The 18020-nt window shown below is 48.7% G+C and overlaps 3 protein-coding genes across 3 annotated transcripts; 2 read left to right on the top strand and 1 right to left on the bottom strand.

Annotated features, from left to right (window-relative positions):
• The first annotated feature begins 6056 nt into the window (after nt 1-6056).
• LOC124684163 lies at nt 6057-8684 on the top strand. The gene is made up of 8 exons (XM_047218545.1): nt 6057-6242; nt 6352-6600; nt 6688-7181; nt 7570-7669; nt 7753-7812; nt 7926-8018; nt 8122-8241; nt 8364-8684. Exons 1-8 carry the CDS (start codon nt 6057-6059, stop codon nt 8682-8684), a joined length of 1623 nt encoding a protein of 540 aa, XP_047074501.1.
• A 455-nt stretch (nt 8685-9139) lies between these two features.
• On the bottom strand, nt 9140-9971 carry LOC124661588. The gene is made up of 3 exons (XM_047199466.1): nt 9851-9971; nt 9601-9763; nt 9140-9523 (listed from the first exon to the last, which is right to left on the bottom strand). Exons 1-3 carry the CDS (start codon nt 9969-9971, stop codon nt 9466-9468), a joined length of 342 nt encoding a protein of 113 aa, XP_047055422.1. The 3' UTR covers nt 9140-9465.
• A 452-nt stretch (nt 9972-10423) lies between these two features.
• On the top strand, nt 10424-15638 carry LOC124684162 (zinc finger CCCH domain-containing protein 46-like). Its single transcript, XM_047218544.1, has 11 exons — nt 10424-10557; nt 10700-10940; nt 11057-11139; nt 11245-11343; nt 11436-11529; nt 11925-12142; nt 12328-12584; nt 13667-13832; nt 14296-14359; nt 15088-15249; nt 15370-15638. The coding sequence occupies exons 1-10, from the start codon at nt 10514-10516 to the stop codon at nt 15133-15135; spliced, it is 1314 nt and encodes a 437-aa protein (XP_047074500.1). The 5' UTR covers nt 10424-10513; the 3' UTR covers nt 15136-15249; nt 15370-15638.
• The last annotated feature ends 2382 nt before the right edge of the window (nt 15639-18020 follow it).

The following is an 18020-nucleotide window of genomic DNA, read 5'->3' as shown; positions in this document are numbered from 1 at the left end:
CCCGGTCGAGCACGCCGCCTTCCGTCTAGCTGCATCGGCGACGTGTTCCTACCACACTATGAGGTGGCCACGCTAGCACCACATTGTGGTTTCTGTCTTGCATCGTTGAGTGATGATCCGTGTATTATCGTCTACTTATTTATATGTGCCTCTCAGTGTACATACCAAGGTTGTACCACCATTATGCTGTAAAAAATGTACGTTTTCGCAACGTATCTATTCGGTATCCGCTCCGTGTTTGTCTCTGGTGATTTTCATTTCCATACTCATTTTCTAGGTTTCCGATTCCGTTTCCAGTTCCGGAAAGATGAGCGGAAACGAAAAACGGTAAAGCAATGTTTCCGTCTGTTTTCATTCCATTTTAAAAACAAAGATTCCATAGATCCTGTTGGGCCGTGATGCCAAAATCGGCACGCGGCGAGGAAACTAGGGAATCTTGATTACCGGTAAGAAAAAACAAACAAACATCGTCAGAAGCAAAACCGTCGCCTAAATTCGTCAAAAGCTCGTCCAACTTAAGGCGTCGTAATACGGTACGTGACAAAGCGTGGTGGCTAGTTGACGAAACGATGTCACCTTCTTTTAACCCCTCTTGGTAAAAGTCAGGGGACGGTGGCGAGATCGCCAGACAAAGCCGTGCGCTTTCAACCTAGCGTAACTTTACGCGACGCACCAAGTTCTGTGTTGACTCGTGGAGGAGCCGGCAAACTTCATTGACCATTCATTGGTGCTGCTTTTGGCGCAGCACACACGCAGACAACAAAGGTTGTCTTTACTGCGGGGCGCGGCGGGGCCAGCGCAAACTGTCACTCCAGTCGGTTGCATTGAACCCGTTCGGCGGAGTGAATGTAGTACTGTGGCACCAACGAGGCGACGACACTGGTCAGAAGTCAGAGCCTCTGCCTGGCGTACGTATAGGAGTAAACATAAAGTACGTGGCGCAGCAGTAGGCAGCAGCGGTAGGTGTATATGGCTACCGATATTCATTGCCGTCGAGAGCGGCAGTCCTTGCGGCGTTCGTTCGGTTCGGCGCGCCGCCTCCGCCGGTGTCTGCGTGTTGCCGCAGCGGCAGCAGCAACGTTCTGGGTTGCCAATCAGTGGGTGCAGCAAGCGCGCGGAGGATAAAAGTATTTCCGACTGCGTTCTCTCAAACCGGTCCTTGAAGAGATTTAGACATGCGCCAGATAAAAAATCATTCTCAGCCGCTCGTTTTAAAAGTCTTTTTCGTTCGGCGCAGTTTAATATGGTGTTCAGCGTTCCAAGCCTGTCCCCGTTACACATGAGACGTTCCGAGCACGCCGAACACAAGGAAAACCGAGACGAGGAGACGCGAAGCCGATGCGTCTGTTCAGCGAACAGACGCTCAACCGCCGCCTACCTAGCAATGATGCAGTTGCCGGGAAGGGGAACCGTCAAATTGGCAACCGCGTCGATCGACGCGCGAACCGCCGGAATGGAGCGCGAACTCCGCGGAAGAGCAACCGTCGCTTTCTTCAATATCTGCGCCGCCATTTATCCGCGCTCAATAAGACCCCTATGTATGCGCCTTCCGATCTACAACCGACCGGCGCCATTCATCGTAAGCTCTCCTCTCTAACAATGACCGACCTCTCTCAGTTGCCATCAGACACCGACATCGAGGGTAAGCCGCGGGATGGCGCCATTGATGGGACAAAGTTGCGACGCCTAGCAACGATGATTCCTCGCTGTCGGACATCGAGCAGAAATGGGAGGCTGAGGAGGAGGAGGAGGAAGAGGCTAAGGAGGCGGCGGTGGCCCGGGCGAAGGCGAAAGCGAAGGCGCAACCGACGAGCACCGTCGACGACGAGGAGGACACAAGTTCCTCCGACGCGTCGAACGACACCGCCTCTTCGGAAGAGGTGACGAGCAGGAAGCGCCACTGCGAGGACGACGAGACGGGGCCATCAAAGAAGAAGTAGTTTAAATTTTTATATGTAATTTGTTTATGTTTTTTCGAAGTTTTTATATGTAATTTTTTATGTTGCACGCTTTAAATATTAGTACATCGTTACCTACACCGTACCTACAAATTTCTTCTATCTATTAAAATAAAAATACAATATTTTAAATTTTTGGGCGCGCGTTTGGGGGACGCAGCTGGGGAGCGACGTTCCCCAAGCGCGGCACGAAGGAAACACGTCCCACAAACGATAAATCCGGTGCCGTTTGGGAACCTCTTTGGGGGACGCGACTGGAGATGCTCTAAGGCTTGTGTTTTTCTTTTTTACATTTTGGCCATTCCCGTGATTCTTCCCTCGTGCAACTCAGAGCATCTCCACCACCGCCTTTCAAATAGGCGCTGGTAGGGTGCCAACACAGTCTTATGAAGGGCGTCGGCATCTCCTCTTCGATTTAGGGAGCGGTTGCACACACTGCCAATCCTAATAAAAATCTTAAAAAAACAAATTTTGACTGAGATATAAATATTACATAACCTTCATTTTAAGATAGAAATATTACGCAGGCTTCATTTTACATTATTGCAAAATATGAAATTTCGATGAAACCTATACCAGAGGCTGGTGATCCTCCTCGCCTTTTTCGATGCGAAGAAAGAACACCCGATCACCCAAAACTAGGGGGCGCCTTCATCGCTGCAGAGGAAGAGCATCCAGAAACCTAACCTAGTGGCTTTAATTGGCCACTACCATTTTCGCTGCAAAAAAGAACATCCGGAAACGTACTCATCGGCGATGCCGCCGTCGTTGTTGTCGTTGTGGTAGTGCCTACGACACGAAGTGTCGTCAAACACCTTCACCTCGAGCTCGTCGTCGCCTTCCCACTTGAAGTTCACCAAGCAACCGACCTCGAGGTTATGGGCACGGGCGAACGTGTCCCAGCCAGTGTGGAGGAACATGTGGCCTCCCCCCTCGAACAACACCTCGACATACCACCGATAGAAGCAGCAGCTCACATCCCGCAAGTGCATGCTAGCCGGCTCCAGACGGCGAGATGTTGCGCGAATTTCTTCAGGAGCCTGTTTGAACCCAAAGGGTCTTCCTTGATGAGGACGACGAACTCGAAGAACTCGGGGAAGCAGTCCGGTGATAGCGAGCGTTCAGGAGGTGGGGATCCTGCCCAATGGCCTCTGCCTCGGCGACCGCGACCGTGACCCATAGAACCGTCCATGGAGCGCTTGGGGAGATGGTGGGCAGCGAGCGATGGCGCTAGGGTTTGTGTGGGGAAGGAGCTGGTGCCTGAGCACCACGACCTGATCATGTTGAGAATCTCTTTACCTTGTGTGTCGTCATGTGAGGCACTATGTTTGCTCTATTGCCAATGATTACATGTCTTTTTTACATGTGTTAAGGTTTGCCTAGGTATGGATAGCACAGGGAAAACAAAAGAGACGGTCGACACGACCATCTCTTCACCTACAAGTGCTGTAGATTAATTATCGGCAGTGGCAACATAAAATTATCTAATATTTAGCATCGTGTGTCTAAGATCAATCATACTATCATAGTAGTCCTGCATTCATGCAATCCAGTGGGATCTTGGACACATAATGCGAATTAATCATAAGCCATATATAAAACCCTAAACAGTGCATAAATCCCCAAATGTTGAGTCAATCCAACCATAAATATTGCATCTGACCAAATCGGGCAAATTCCAAAGGTCAATTAAACGAAAGTATAGTTACGAAGCCCGCAAACAAACCGGAAGAACAAATATGAGGATAATCGATCGTAGCTTTTTCGATAAAGGAATATATTAATATCAGAAGATACCAATTACACCCAGCCTCAGCAACAACGCAATATCCTAATAACATTACGGATGCACACAACCAAAAAAGAGAAAAAAAACCCTAAGAAATAAAAGTCCCGCTACAGTATCCCAGTCCTACCAATAGTAATACATCCGCCACCAAGACAACACCTGGAATTTAGGTTATTCAAAAGCAACGCCTCCAAGAAGGGAACAATGCACCACCGCCGTCATCGCCCGATCAAAGATCTTAGGTTTTCACCCTGAAGATAGTCTCCGCTCTCAAAACAATGCCTTCAACAAGGACATTGCCAGACACAACCAGTTAAGGCCAGACATTGGGTTTTCACCCTAAAAGGTAAGACTCCGAACTTCACATGTCCTGCCGTCCCCACTTTCATACCACTGTTGCGAAGTCCAGAACACCAAGCAAGCCTCTCAACAGCGCAAAGACTTGAACCTCCATTAGCTAGTACTCCAAATCCGACCTTCATGTTATTCTCTTCTTTTACTTCACCATGGATCGACTGTCACTTGGTGTCAACACAGAAAAGAGCTTCGCGCAGCACCCTCCAAAATCAAACTGTCAGAATAAAAGCATGGACTCGCACGACCGAATACCACCGATCCAGCAAACTCCAGGCAATAGAAGCACTGTTACATTCGCCGGTGGCGTCTTCCGGAACTCGACACTCCGGCCAGATCATGAAGGGCAGGCCTCCGGCAGGTCTTCATCTTCGCCCAAGAGAGACCCTAGAACCACCGCCTTTATTCAGGTCGGGCCCCCACGCCGGCGACCATCCTAGTCTGGCCATGGTTACCACCGGAGACACCAAGCAGGTTGCGTAGTATGAAGACACCGCACACGCCTAGGCACCGCTGCAGCCGAAAGCCAACCCTCCACCGCCGCCCGCCGAGAGGCGAGGAGAAGGGGACCTAGGGTTTCCCCTTGCAACCCGCCCCCACCCCTCCCTCCGACGCCGGTAGGGCACTCCACCACCTCGTCGTCCGTCATGGCGTCCCCGAGCCAAGGCCAGGCGCCACCATCGAGTTCCCCGACGAAAGGGCCGCGCTCCGGCCTGAGGAAGACGACCCACGCCCGACCTCCTCGCGCGAGATGACGAAGAATCCCCGCCGCCGCCGGCCGGCCGGCCTTTGCCAGACCGCGCCCCCTGGCGGCGGCGACAGAGGGAAGGGGGAGGTGGCGATGGCGGGGTAGATTTCCCCCGGCCACCACGCGGGGGCGGCTCGGGAGGAGGACGGGATGGTTGGGGAGTCCCGAGGATGTCTACCAAAAGTAAAGCGTAGCACTAAAAATCTACCATGCATGTCATGAGCAAGCACAGAAGTAGCCTGCTACATACAGATTTACGAAAATACGGACGTCTGAGAGTGCACTACAAGAAAACTAGCCCGTAGCCGGTAGGTGTACTTGGGCTCCGGTATTCATTGCCATAGCGTAGCTGCTGCTCGGCCGCATGCGTGTTTCTGCCTGGTCGGGAGGAGCAGTTTCTGCCTGCGTGTTGCCGCAGCTGGCAGCAGCGCGCGCGAGAAGGATCAGGGACTGTTTGGTTTTTTACGGTTTGTTTCCGTCGAGAGCAAGGAAGGAAGGTTTTGAAGTTTTGAACGGATGCGTCCGTTGGGGTGGCGACGGATCGGGATCGTCTCGGGCTCCGTCGTCGTCTTCGTCGTCGGGCGGCGTGCGGGCCGGCGGGGCGGGAGGGACAGGAAAGCTGGGCGCGACCACCGCTCCACTACCCGCGGTAACGATAAACAATGCACAATGCGGCAGGGTTAAAAGAAGAAACAAAAGCGTGGCACGGGAACAAACAACCGCGCCGGACAAAGCCACGGCGCGCGTCGCCTTGGGCTCGGCGGCCAGCGCGCGGTAGCGGCCTCGAACCTGAATCCACCTCCTGCTCCTGCTAGCCCCCATCCCTACCCAGCGTCCCCAGGTGAGGTTCGATCGGTTTGGCATTGTCTGTGGCACTGGCACTCGGGAGTGGGCAGCGAGGTCGCTCGTCGTGTCGCCGCCTCGAGTCGCGAGTTCGGCCACCCACTCTCCACGCGCCATAGAATAGACGCCGGTAGCGACACGTCGGAGGGAGCATTTCAAATTTTGAAGCTCCTCTCCACGCCTCTCTCCCCTCAGTAACTGCCCGCTGCTGCGGCGTCGCAGTCTTCCGGTCTCCTCCACCAAAATAGGCTCACCCAACCAACAGTCCAACACCCCGCCCGCCCGCACCACGCACGCTTCATTTCACCCCCCCCCAGCTGCTCCGCGTCGCTGCTCGCTCCGACCGTCTTCCCCGAACACAGCCATGCCGCTGCCGCGTAGCAAGGCTAGGCCGGCGCCGCCCAGGAAGGGCAGCAGGTCGAAGCTCGAGCGGGAGGTGGAGCGGCTGGAGGAGGTGCTGCGGGAGGAGACGGCGCTGCACGCCATCCTCGACCACGCGCTCGACCACGCCGCCGTCACGCTCGCCGACATGTCATACCTCCCCGCCCACGTAAGCTCTCTATCCACCCATTGCCGACCGGTCCATGGTTCGCGCCGGCGCGCGGGCGCGTCCTAATTCGCCGGTGGATATGAATGCCTTCTCGCTGTGCTCTCTGCAGGCCCAGGAGCTGCTCGCCACCATCTCCGCGATGGAGGCCGGCGTCGCCAAGCTCGAGGAGGAGATGGTCGCGCTGCACTTCCAGCTCATCCAGGAGCGCAACGAGCGCCGCCTCGTCGAGTACCGCGCCAACCAGCAGCAGCGGCCCGCCGCCGTCTGCTCCCACCGCGCCGCCAAATCCGAATCCGACGTACGCCCTCCACCTCCTCCTCCTCAAGTCACCCTCTCCCTCCCACCGCATTCTCTCGCTGTTTCTGTTCAAACTAATCCGCGCACTGTATCCATACCTGAATCACCTCCAAATGCGAATGAACCCCGCACTCTGAATTCAATCCAGGACGCGGCAAGCAATACCAAACCCAGCAGAGGCGACAAGGTCCACCCCTGCGCCGCCGCGCCAGCACTGCACCGGCAGCTCTCGTCCAAACCCCTCGGCGGCGGCGCGGACCCGAGCCGCCTGTCGGAGGACATCGTGCGCTGCATGCGCAACATCTTCATCTCGCTCTCCGACTCCCGCAGGGCCAGCAGCAGCAACCACTCCTCCGCGGCGGAAAGCCGGCAGCAGCGGTCCGTCCCGTCGCCCAGCGGGATCTCCGCCTTCTGGTCCCTCGCCGAGCCCTCCGCCATCTCCTCCTGGGTGCAGAGCCCGCAGGTCGACCTCAACCAGAACAACAGCCTGCTCGCCTCCGAGACGGTCTTCGATCCCTACAAGGCCAGGGAGAAGCTCAGCTGGGCGGACATCGGGACCTATGGCGCCGCCTCTGAGGTCTCCTGGATGTCCGCCGGGAAGAAGCAGCTCGACTACGCTGCAGAGTCGCTACGTAAATTCAGGTATCAACGATACCTGTTTGTCAGAGTACAAGACAACATTCCACTTTGTCTAGCCCAAGGATTTACATTTTAAGCTGCAAGTTTGAATACCATAGAACAAGTCATATTTCTACCATTCATGTTATACTGATTCCGGATTCACTAAAAAGTGCCGATGGATGCTACTGATCAGCATATTTTGTTATTGTCAGAGTCTACTAACTGCTGCAGATCAGTGTTCAAAACAAAACAGTAATTCACTCTCTAGCCAAGGAATAGGTTTCTCTCCGTTTCTCTAATTGCAAGTTTGAATACCATAAAACGTGGACAGAGTTCTTAGCTCTCGTGATGCTTTAGTCTTGATTGAGGATTCACTACAAAGTTCTGATAGATACTTGTTGGACTGCAGGTTGCTAATTGAGCAGCTGGCAGAAGTAAACCCTGTGCATCTCAATGACGATGCGAGGTTTGCGTTTTGGATCAACTTGTACAACGCATTGTTGATGCATGTACGGTGATCTGACAAACTCGCTTCAGTTGTGTAGCATCTCATGCTGAAAATTACTGATGATGATTTGCCCTTTCTGTACAGGCTTATCTTGCTTACGGTGTTCCACGAAGTGATATGAAACTGTTCTCACTAATGCAAAAGGTTTTTCCAAGAACTTAATTATTGTCTATTAAACCAGGCACTAGTCTAGCTAATTTCCATGTACTCATAATTTGTGATGCTTCATGTCTAACATTGTTGCAATAATTCTCTAGGCTGCGTATACGATTGGAGGGAATTCATTCAGTGCAGCATTCATCGAATATGTTATTCTAAAGATGAAACCACCGAATCACAGACCGCAGATGGTACGCTAACTTTTCGGTGCATCTTGCTGACAAAATTGCTTGCTTGATTACCCTTTGTTCATGGATGCAAACTGATGACAGTTTCTTCTGTGTTTTGTTGAAGGCTCTGCTTCTTGCTCTTCAGAAGATAAAGGCACCCGAGGAGCACAAAAAGTTCTGCATTTCAGCACCTGAACCACTTCTGACGTTTGCTCTGAGCTGTGGAATGTACTCATCTCCTGCGGTAAGCTTAGATCCTTCTAATGATTTAAATATTTGCAATGTGGCAGTACCATTTTTTACACAAAAGAAACATGCATTGCAACATTGTTTTTTTACTTAACTGGTTACTGATTATCATTGCAGGTGAAGATATACACAGCCAGCAACGTAAGGGAAGAGCTCCAGGATGCTCAGCGCGATTTTATTAGAGCATCAGTAGGAGTGAGCCGGAAGGGGAAGCTTCTGATCCCTAAAATGCTGCACTGTTTTGCACGAGGATTTGTCGACGACAACAGCTTCCCCATCTGGATATCACATTTTCTGCCTCAGCAGCAGGCTACTTTTGTTGAGCACTGCGTGTCTCGGAGGCGGCAAAGCCTCCTGGGCACCCGGACTTTCGGCATCATTCCGTTTGATTCTCGGTTCCGGTACCTCTTCCTGCCTGATATGGGATCATTAAACTGAACTGGTAAACTATACTAATCTTTCAGCGGCTAAAACCTCTATTCTGAATGTTTAAGCAAATTTGGTGTATTTCCATTTTGCCTGCTGACATATATGTATGCCGTAACAGACTCACAGGAGAAAACAACGTCATCGCCTCTGCAAGCAAGCCCTGTTTGTTGGCGGTTGAACCAAGCTGCTCCAGCAAGGTCACACGTGTCTTTCGGATTAACAGGTGTATATTCAGTGATCAGGGGACTGCACAAGGTCTGTTTCAACACCGAACCATGCAACAGCTGGATTAAAGGACTGGTATCCTATGATGTCAGATGTAAATCTTGACCATGTTCCAGTAGGCTAGTTCTCCTCGACTTCTCGTCGAATCCAGCAGTGAAAAATGTTGTATATGATGTCTACTAAATAAAACAGAAGCTCCCGGTTGAAGACATCTACTCATGGTCTTTGTATGTGTACTGTTTCATGGTCCTGACGAAATGTATATGGCAAAATTGTATTGGTTCTGCATGATGTGTCATGTACAATTATAAACAGAAAAGGGAAAAAGAAGTGAGTAGTAGAGATTCTGTTACTTGGTGCTGTGGTGCAAGATGCTTCATTCCATAAGCAGTTTTCATGGATAATTTAACAGCTCTGCATTTACAACCTACTACGATCTGTGCACCGCATAGCAATCCTCGCTGAAGGCGCGCTTGGTTCCCTATGAACAATTCCCTCATCATCATCTATCTCTGAAGCCCGAACGTACCTGCCGCTCCTCCTGGGAAGAAACCTCTCCTCGTGGTCACGGCCCATCCTCGCCGTCCTTGATGAGGTTGCAGATTTCCGAGCACTCTGTCAGGCTGCACAAATTGCATAGAAGCACATTCAGATACAATTCACCAGTAAGGAATATGGAAATCGAATGCAGGTTTCGCACCAGTACTGGCGGCTGCGGAACTGGTCCTTGAAGACGACGAGGGGCTTCCTGACGTTGAGGGGGCCTTCGCCGCCGCGAATGCAGGTGGCGACGCACTTGGAGACGCACTGCAGCGCCTTGGCCGACTTGGGGTGCTTGATCCGGACCCTCGCCTTGTCGTCCCCTGCTCCACCACATCACCGATCAGTTAATGCACGTGCCGCCGCCGGCGCGTGGCGCCGTCATGGGATGGGGTTAGGCGCGCACGTACCGGAGAGAGTGGGCGGGATGTTGGAGAAGGTCTCCGGCCCCGGCGGCGGCGTGGACAGGATGGTGGCCGCCAGCGCGAACGCCACCACCGCCGGCGCCTGCGCGAGGCCCAGCCACGCCATCGCCGGGGCAGTTGGCGATACAAAGGCGCGGCTCGCTCGTCCTCGACGACGACGACGGGTCGATGGCAGTCACCGGCGCAGCGCCGTGGCCAGGCCTTGGCTCGTGGTCTCTGCTCTGCTCTGGCCAGCCACTCAGCCTCGCTGGACTCTGTGTGGTGAGGGCGCGTCTTGCTGTGGCGAGAGGAACGGTTTGACAGCCCGGTAGAAGCCCACCAGGTACTGAAACACGGCCCACGAGCCCACCGCCTCGAACGGGTCGATTTCTTCCTCTGAGAGTCTAAGGCAAGCCCACCAATCACCGCGCCGCCCGCCACCCGAACTCAACTCCGGCTTCTTCACGGCGACGAGAGCCGCCGCCGCCTACTGCTGCGTCGTGTCCACGCTAATTCCGTGGCGGCCGAGGGTACCTGGCGAGGAGGGGAGCGGGTGTTCGTGTTCCGCAGCAGCGAGGCTCCTAAACCCTAGAGGCTCCCCGCCCCATCACCGTCCCCGAACCCAGTAACCCACAGCCATCCAGGTACTCGCCCCACCCTTCGCCGGCGATGAACCGGCGGCAGGAGCTCTGCAGGAACTTCCAGCGCGGCAGGTACCGGATCCCTCCCTCCCCTCCCTCCACCCCTGTCCGATTCCGATTCGTTGCTCTCGCTCTGTTCCACGCCCTAACCTCCGAAGGATTCGTTCTGCGGATTGTAACGCTGGGTTCTGGTTCTGGATAATCCTGTGTGCAGCTGCAAGTATGGGGCGCAGTGCAGGTACCTGCACGCCACCTCCAACCAGCAGCAGCAACAGCAGCAGCAGGCGAAGCCCAACCCCTTTGGATTCGGTGCCGCCAGCAGGCCGCAGCAGCAGCCGTTCGGTGCGCAGTCCCAACAGTTTCAGCAGCAGCAGCAGCAGCAGCCTAACCGGTTTGGGTTCGGGGTGCAAGGCGGCGGTGCTTCCCAGCCACGGAACGCTGCTGGCCCGGCAATGGTTAGTCGTCGCCAGTGGGGAAGATAGTTTTCCTCTTCCATATGGTTCTTCAGCAATTGCATAGCTCTACCGTTTATATCAATCGTTGTGTGTGACTAGTGAATTGTTGTTATCAGCCCTTTCAGAACAAGTGGGTGAGGGATCCCTCGGCAACGACCAAGCAGCCGGAGGCGCAGCCAGCGGCGCAGGCAGCCCACACGTGAGTCCCTTTTGCAGTTTGCCAATGCTATAATACTCTTGATCTTGCTCGATTGTTCCTGTTTATGGGCAAGTCACTGATGTTGTGAGTTTTATTGTTTCTCAGATCCTGTACAGACCCCGCGTCCTGCAGGCAGCAGATAGCGGACGATTTTAAGAACGAGGCTCCGCTCTGGAAGCTTACTTGTTATGCTCATCTCAGAAGGTAAAATACTCCTGATGCTTCAGGGTTGCTTTAGGCACTCTAGAGTGTTTATGCGCTTAACACTTAACATTATGTTTGTTGTTCACACGCAGTGGTCCTTGTGACATCACGGGGGATGTTAGCTACGAGGAGCTGAGAGCTAAGGCATACGAACAGGGCAAGCAAGGGCATCCTCTGCAGTCAATAGTAAGCTTACAAGCAGAACCACCCCTCTCTTCTCCCTGTTCCATGGTTTTTGTTTTGCGCTCTGAAGTATGTGTGGTCAAACATTAATTCAACTGCAACTGCACATTCTGACCTCAAAGGGACTAGGGCAATGCTGTTGCATTAGCAAATGGTTACAGAGTCCGATGTGTTCCCCTTTCGTGATTTATTGTCTTTTGGTGGAGCTGTAGACATATGAGAAAAAATTTCTTAGACATTGGTCTTGTGCCCATGAAAGTATTCCTACTCTTATTTGTGGTTTTCCCCCAAAAAAGTAGTATTAGTTAAAAAAAGAGTCTGGTCATGATTAACTTTGAATTAGTTGTTTCTGATTTTCTAAAGAACAACCTCTCATTCGCTGTTTTCTCTTTCTTCAGGTTGAGGGAGAAAGAAATCTCCAAAATGCAAAGTTAGCGGAGTTCAATACTTTGCTGAGCAGTACACGTGCATCACAAACTCCAAGCTTTCCAACTGTCGGCTCCTTTCCTGAAGTGAAAAATAACGCATCATTTGGGGGTTCTCAAACTAATGGACCCCCCGTGTTTACTAGTTTCAATCAAATTGGAGCTGCAACTAATTTAGGGTCTGGGGCAAGGTAATCCTCTGCCGATGGTCTTGAATGAACTGTTGATTCTGTTAGAAGCTGGCTCTATTCAGAATACTCACTGACCATAAATCGTTATTTGAATAGGATTCGTCATGTTTTTCTTTGCCTCGATATGATTGGTTGTGTTTATTGTCTGCTTGTGTGTATAACTTGAACAAATTCATCTTATGCAGAACTACCACACCAGGAGTGCCAACAAATACCATTTTTGGTCAGCCTACCCTGCCTGCGTTTGGCCAGCCTACCCAGCCTGCGTTTGGTCAGCCTACTCAGCCTGCTTTTGGTCAGCCTACCCAGCCTGCTTTTGGTCAGGCTACCCAACCTACTTTCGGTCAGTCTACCAGACCTACTTTTGGTCAGTCTACGACGTCTACACCATCCTTTGCTGCCCCTACTTTTGGCAATGCTGGAATGAAATTTGGAGTTCAAGGTATATGTCTTAATTGATCTATGCAACTATGCTTCTAGTTCTTTGTTCTTCCATGTTCCATCTTGTTTCATGATTCTGGTGTGTATATTTATTAACAAGTAGAGCAATTGGAAATAAGGTTTATTATGTGTTGGGCCTAGAAATTGTACTATACCTTTTCTCTTTTACCTGTTGCCCCCACCCCAACTGTCATGAATCATCTGTACACCTCATACAAATGGGTATAGTGAAATGATCAAGATGAAAGTCCATTTGAAGAAAAAATCAAAGAAATTATTTTGCATTTTGGAAAATGCAAGTTTTTATCCTACCATATGTCAAATTTTCTCTTGTTTGTCAATATTAAGCTCTTGGCACTGAATACATTTGAACTCAAACAACTTGTTCTCGCATAGAGTAAGTTGAGCTTTTCCATGTTAATATGGTACTCAAACCTGAAGTGATTGCAGGAATACACCATAAAGAGTGATTCCATAGATGTGTTGCCAGAGATGAATCTGATTACTTGTAACTGTCATATGTCTAGATGTTGTTCGTCTGTTCATATTTCTGTTAGTTAATTTTTGGTAATTATTGATGAATGGTGTTGTTATGACAATCACTTCTGGTAAGGTTATAAAGAATGTTTTCTTCATATGGTGCACCGTGTGGAACCAAGAGGGGAATGAGAATGTACATATTCCTTGTCCTATACTGATGCATGACAAAACTATTTTGAGCAGTGATATATACGAAGGATTAAATTTCCTAACATTGCCGCAATATTAAATTTCCTAACATCGCCTTAATTGTTAGACCATACCTGGAATTTGTACTGTTACATGAAAGAAGATGGCGTTTTGGCTAGCATCAAGTGAAACTATTACCACTTGATAGGCATATGTATTACCTTAAATATGCTGCACCTGTTCTAAAGATTTGTCTTTGCCTTGCATATTAAGCATTTATAAATCTTGTTTGAAATAGATAATATAGTTCTCGTCTCTCTCTTATGCTTATGGATGTTTTTTTGTATTATCCTTTTGGGAGATCTTTAAATATTGTTGTATTGGAATGCCATTTAACTTTTTCGAAACATGCAGATGCATCTGGAAACCAGATGCCAAGGCAAACATTTGGGAGCATGTCCAGTAACAGCAATTTTCCAAACTCTACCTCTTCTTCCAATAACAGAGACATTGATAGGCAATCGCAAGAGTTACTTAGTGGGATGACAGCTCGTACAAGTGCAGTGGAGGCACCTGTTGAGTAAGTTCTGTGATAGTTCTTATTTTAAATGTACCTTGGGCAAGAACTGTAACCTTCTGATAAGAAAATCGATGCACAAGTTGGAATCAATGTGGTGAAGTGTATTCATTTTCTTAGTATTTATACAAGTTGGAATCAATATTTAAACTCCATTTAGATGACATTTTTCTCCTTGCTACTATTATTTTAGGAGCATATAACATATAAATTAGAGTTGGCTGATTAACCACATTATAATGAACCTTGTTCGGCTAAATAAAAAGTACCTTGTTACTTTTATCAGTTTTGATTACTCAGTTAATAATGTAATGTATAATAACATATCTAAATCAGAGTTGGCTGCTTAGCCACAATATAATGTGTCTTTTGTCAGTTTTGATTACTCAGTTTCTAGCATTATTATTAGGTATCATGGAGAAGTTTGATTGCTTGTGCTTATCTTTACTTTATCTTTATTCAACAGAGACAAGAAAAATGAAAATCAGGATGATAGTATTTGGCTGAAGGAAAAATGGACAATTGGACAGGTGTGAAATACTTTCCTCCTATACTTCTTAAGAATGTTTGGTCACAGACAATTGTGTTTTCTGGTCCTTTAGATTTCTGTTGGCCTTTCAGGCGAGCTCATTTGGTTTTGTACACCATCCACAAGGTGTCGCATATGTGGCAGTCTGTTATCTCTAGCATCTAAATGATGACACGCACAACAAGATTTTGATTTTTTTTTCCAAGGCATGATATCTTAGTTATTAGGATGTGGTTGCTACAATATGTTACCAATTATTATATCGAGTGCATATTCTGTGTCTGGATGCTTTTGGATTTCTCATGAAATTTTGACTGAAGTGTATCGGATAAGCTCCTTGTTTTATTTCTTGAGAATGTTTGGTCACAGACAATTGGGTTTTCTGGTTCTGTATATTTCCGTTGTCCTTTTAGGCAAATCTCATTTAGTTTGTTTTTTTACATCATCCACAAGCCGTGGCATGTGTGCTAGTCTGTTATCCCTAGCATCTAATTGATGTCAGGCACAACAAGATTTTGCTGCTTCCTTGTTCCAAGGCATTGCAATTTTGTTATTAGGACCTGCTTGCTTACAGTATGTCCCAACTATTATACTATTATATTGAGCGCACATTCTGCGCTACAGTATCTTTTTTATGAGAAACTGCATATAGCTATAATAATGTTCATATCTGTTGGGTTTCCTATTATGAAGCTTGCGGCATTTGATTTACACGAAGCTCTTTTTCAGATACCGATGGACGAACCGCCACAGAGGCATGTTAGCCATGTGTTTTGAGAACTCAAGGAATTTTTGGGTAGTTGGGTGGAAGACGCAGTCAGTTGTCTTTACTGGTCTCTTCTGTTTAGTCGAGATTACATCATCAATTGTTCATAGTTTTTCTCTTCTGAGGTATGTTGCTTATCGAACAAATTCAGTGTCGTTTGTGTCTTTCTCCTCCAACGTATTGTTGCGTGTCATTTCTTTGTTGCTTGTCATTTCTCACAGCTTATTCATTTTGCTACGTTGCAGCTCCCTGATGACATGGTGAAAGAGGCCTGCTTCATCCAATTCTTGTATGCCATTTGTCACAGCGTATTCACTCTGCAACTTTTGCAGCTCCATGATGATAGGAGGAAAGAAGCTGGAGGATGTTAGCTGTAAATGAAAGCTGGATGCAGTGTTTGCCTAGAAGGAAAAAACTAGGGCTCGAAAAAAACTAATTGAGCAGTCAAAGTAAACCGGAATTGCCACACTGTTACGTCATATATTGGCTACTATAAGTGCTTTTTGAAATGATAATGGAGAAGTCAAAGTAAAGTGGAACTTTTTTTCAAAAGGAAAAGCAAACTGGAATCATCACATCGTGTTATCACAAGATTTGTTCTTGTGAAGCTGAGCGTTGAGATCTGGAAGTGAAAGGTGAAATAACTCGGGCGCTATCTTTGTGCTGCGTACCTAGTTTGAAACTGAACGTGCACACGAAACTGGCTGGCGGTCCAACAGGCACTACCTTTTGTTTGTGCAAGTGACTTTTTTTTGTCCCTCTTTTGACCAGGGTCTCTTCTTTCATATCATACCTCCATGAGCTTTTAAATTTTTTGAAGAAGTGAATAATGTTTTCGTTTAAATTCGGACTGGGATTTGGTGCACATGGGCACCAATGCTCCTTCACTTTCAGTTTTTTCAAAATTTTAAAACCTCACACTTCTATATTTTTAAAAATTATGATGTTAAATATGTAGATATATATGTACATGAGAAATGCATGCAAAAAAGTTTTGGTCAAAAATATTTTAAATTTTGGAAAATACAAAAAACAAATTTCTAACAAAAGAATGCCGTATTGTAATACTATTTTACTGCCATTTACTGCTAGAAATTTATCTTTTTCATATTGTTCAAAATACAAAATATTTTTTAACGGAACTTTTTTTCATACACCCCTCCTGTATATATCTATCTATATATTTAACGCCATATTTTTTTAAAAATCTAAAAGTGAAAAGAGGATTGGTGCCATGTGTCAAAAACACATTCCGTTTAAATTCCAAGAAATTGGATCGCATGGAGCCAAAATGTTGAAGTCGGACTGAATCCGCAGCTTCCCGAGGGCTGGCACCTTGTGACAGTCGGAACTCACACAAACACAAGAGATAGAGCCATGGACGCCGCGGGCCTCGTCTTCTCCTGCTCACGTACCAACCACGACCGTCCGCCATTACGAGCCGCTAGTTGGAGCTGCTCCAGACAGGGGACGGCATATCCTTCCATTCAATGCGAACACGTTGGAAGCCCACGTTCGTCTCGTTTTCGCTTCGTTTCGCGGAGTTTTAGGCCGACAGACACGGAGACGACAAGCTCTGTTTTCCTGCAACGAATTATTGGGCTGTCTTGCTGCAAACGTGCAGGACGTACACGTACTGGGGCTGCAGCTACGCGTGTTAGGCTGGTGCCAACGCACCGCCCGCCTCCCGCCCCGCCACGTCAGCTTTTGGCCCACTCTCACTCCACTCTCACCCCACTCTCACCACACGCGTCCACGTCACGCGCTTATAGTGCGCAACTTTAGTTCTCTCTCCTCCACGTCGACTTTTCTCTCTCTTCAACATGAGCATATCTTTGTTTACGTTACAACAATATAAATAATGCAAGGAAATTATTTTATTGAACTAAAATTGTTACCGATTACATCATAACAAAAATTACATAAAAATCTGAAAAGATTACATAAAAATCTCGAAAAAATTACATAATCTAGGAATTAGCCCACACATGCTCCATCAAATCATGCTTGGAGCTGTGTATACATCGGTGACTCCCTCATTTCGGTGTCCATCCGAATCCTGGCTGCTAGGCTTGGTGGTGCATGCTTGGTGTATTGCGGGGCCGACATTTGAAGCAAGCTTGTCTCATAGATGTTGTCCAAATTTTGTCCACGCTCATCGTCAATGATCATGTTGTGCGAGAATGACACATGCACGCATGATCAATCCAAGAGTACGCCCGGAGTAGGAGCGTCCCGGAAGCTGCTATAATGTTGAACCTAGACTTCAACACTCCAAAGGCACACTCGACATCTTTGCGATGCGCCGACCGAGCGAGAAGTGAACACTCGCCGCTTTTCATTTTGTGGAAGAGTAACACCTTTCATGAACACCGGCCAGGAGGGGTAGATGCCGTCGGCAAGGTAGTAACCATAGTTGTACTCGTGTCCATTCACCGTGAAGTTCACTACGGGTGCTTCTCCCCTAAGCACATCGGTGGAACAACGGCGGCCGGTTCGAGTACATTGAGGTCGTTGTTGGACCCGGCCACTCCAAAAAGGCATGCCGGATCCAACGATCATACGACGCAACGGCTTCTAAGATTATGGTAGGGTGTTTGATGTCTCCCCTTGTGAATTGGCCAAGCATGAGCCACCGGGCGGTTCCTCCACCGCCAATGCATGCAATCGATGCTCCCTAACATGCCCGGAAAGCCACGCTCCTCGGCTTTCGCTAACGACCGCCGAGTATCCTCCACGGTTGGGCGACGGCAAAACGTCTCCCCGTAACAATCAATGATGCCTTCACAGAATCTATCTAGACAATCGATGAAGTTTGTCTAGCTAACTTAAGCCACTCATCTATTGTATCCGCACCGGCTCCATAAGCTAAGCGACGCAAAGCCGCAGTACACTT

The sequence above is a fragment of the Lolium rigidum genome, chromosome 1, assembly GCF_022539505.1.
Source record: "Lolium rigidum isolate FL_2022 chromosome 1, APGP_CSIRO_Lrig_0.1, whole genome shotgun sequence".
In the NCBI taxonomy this organism is placed as follows: Eukaryota; Viridiplantae; Streptophyta; class Magnoliopsida; order Poales; family Poaceae; genus Lolium; species Lolium rigidum.
The sequence above is the reverse complement of the archived record's forward strand: the minus strand, read 5'-3'. Positions and strand labels throughout refer to the sequence as shown.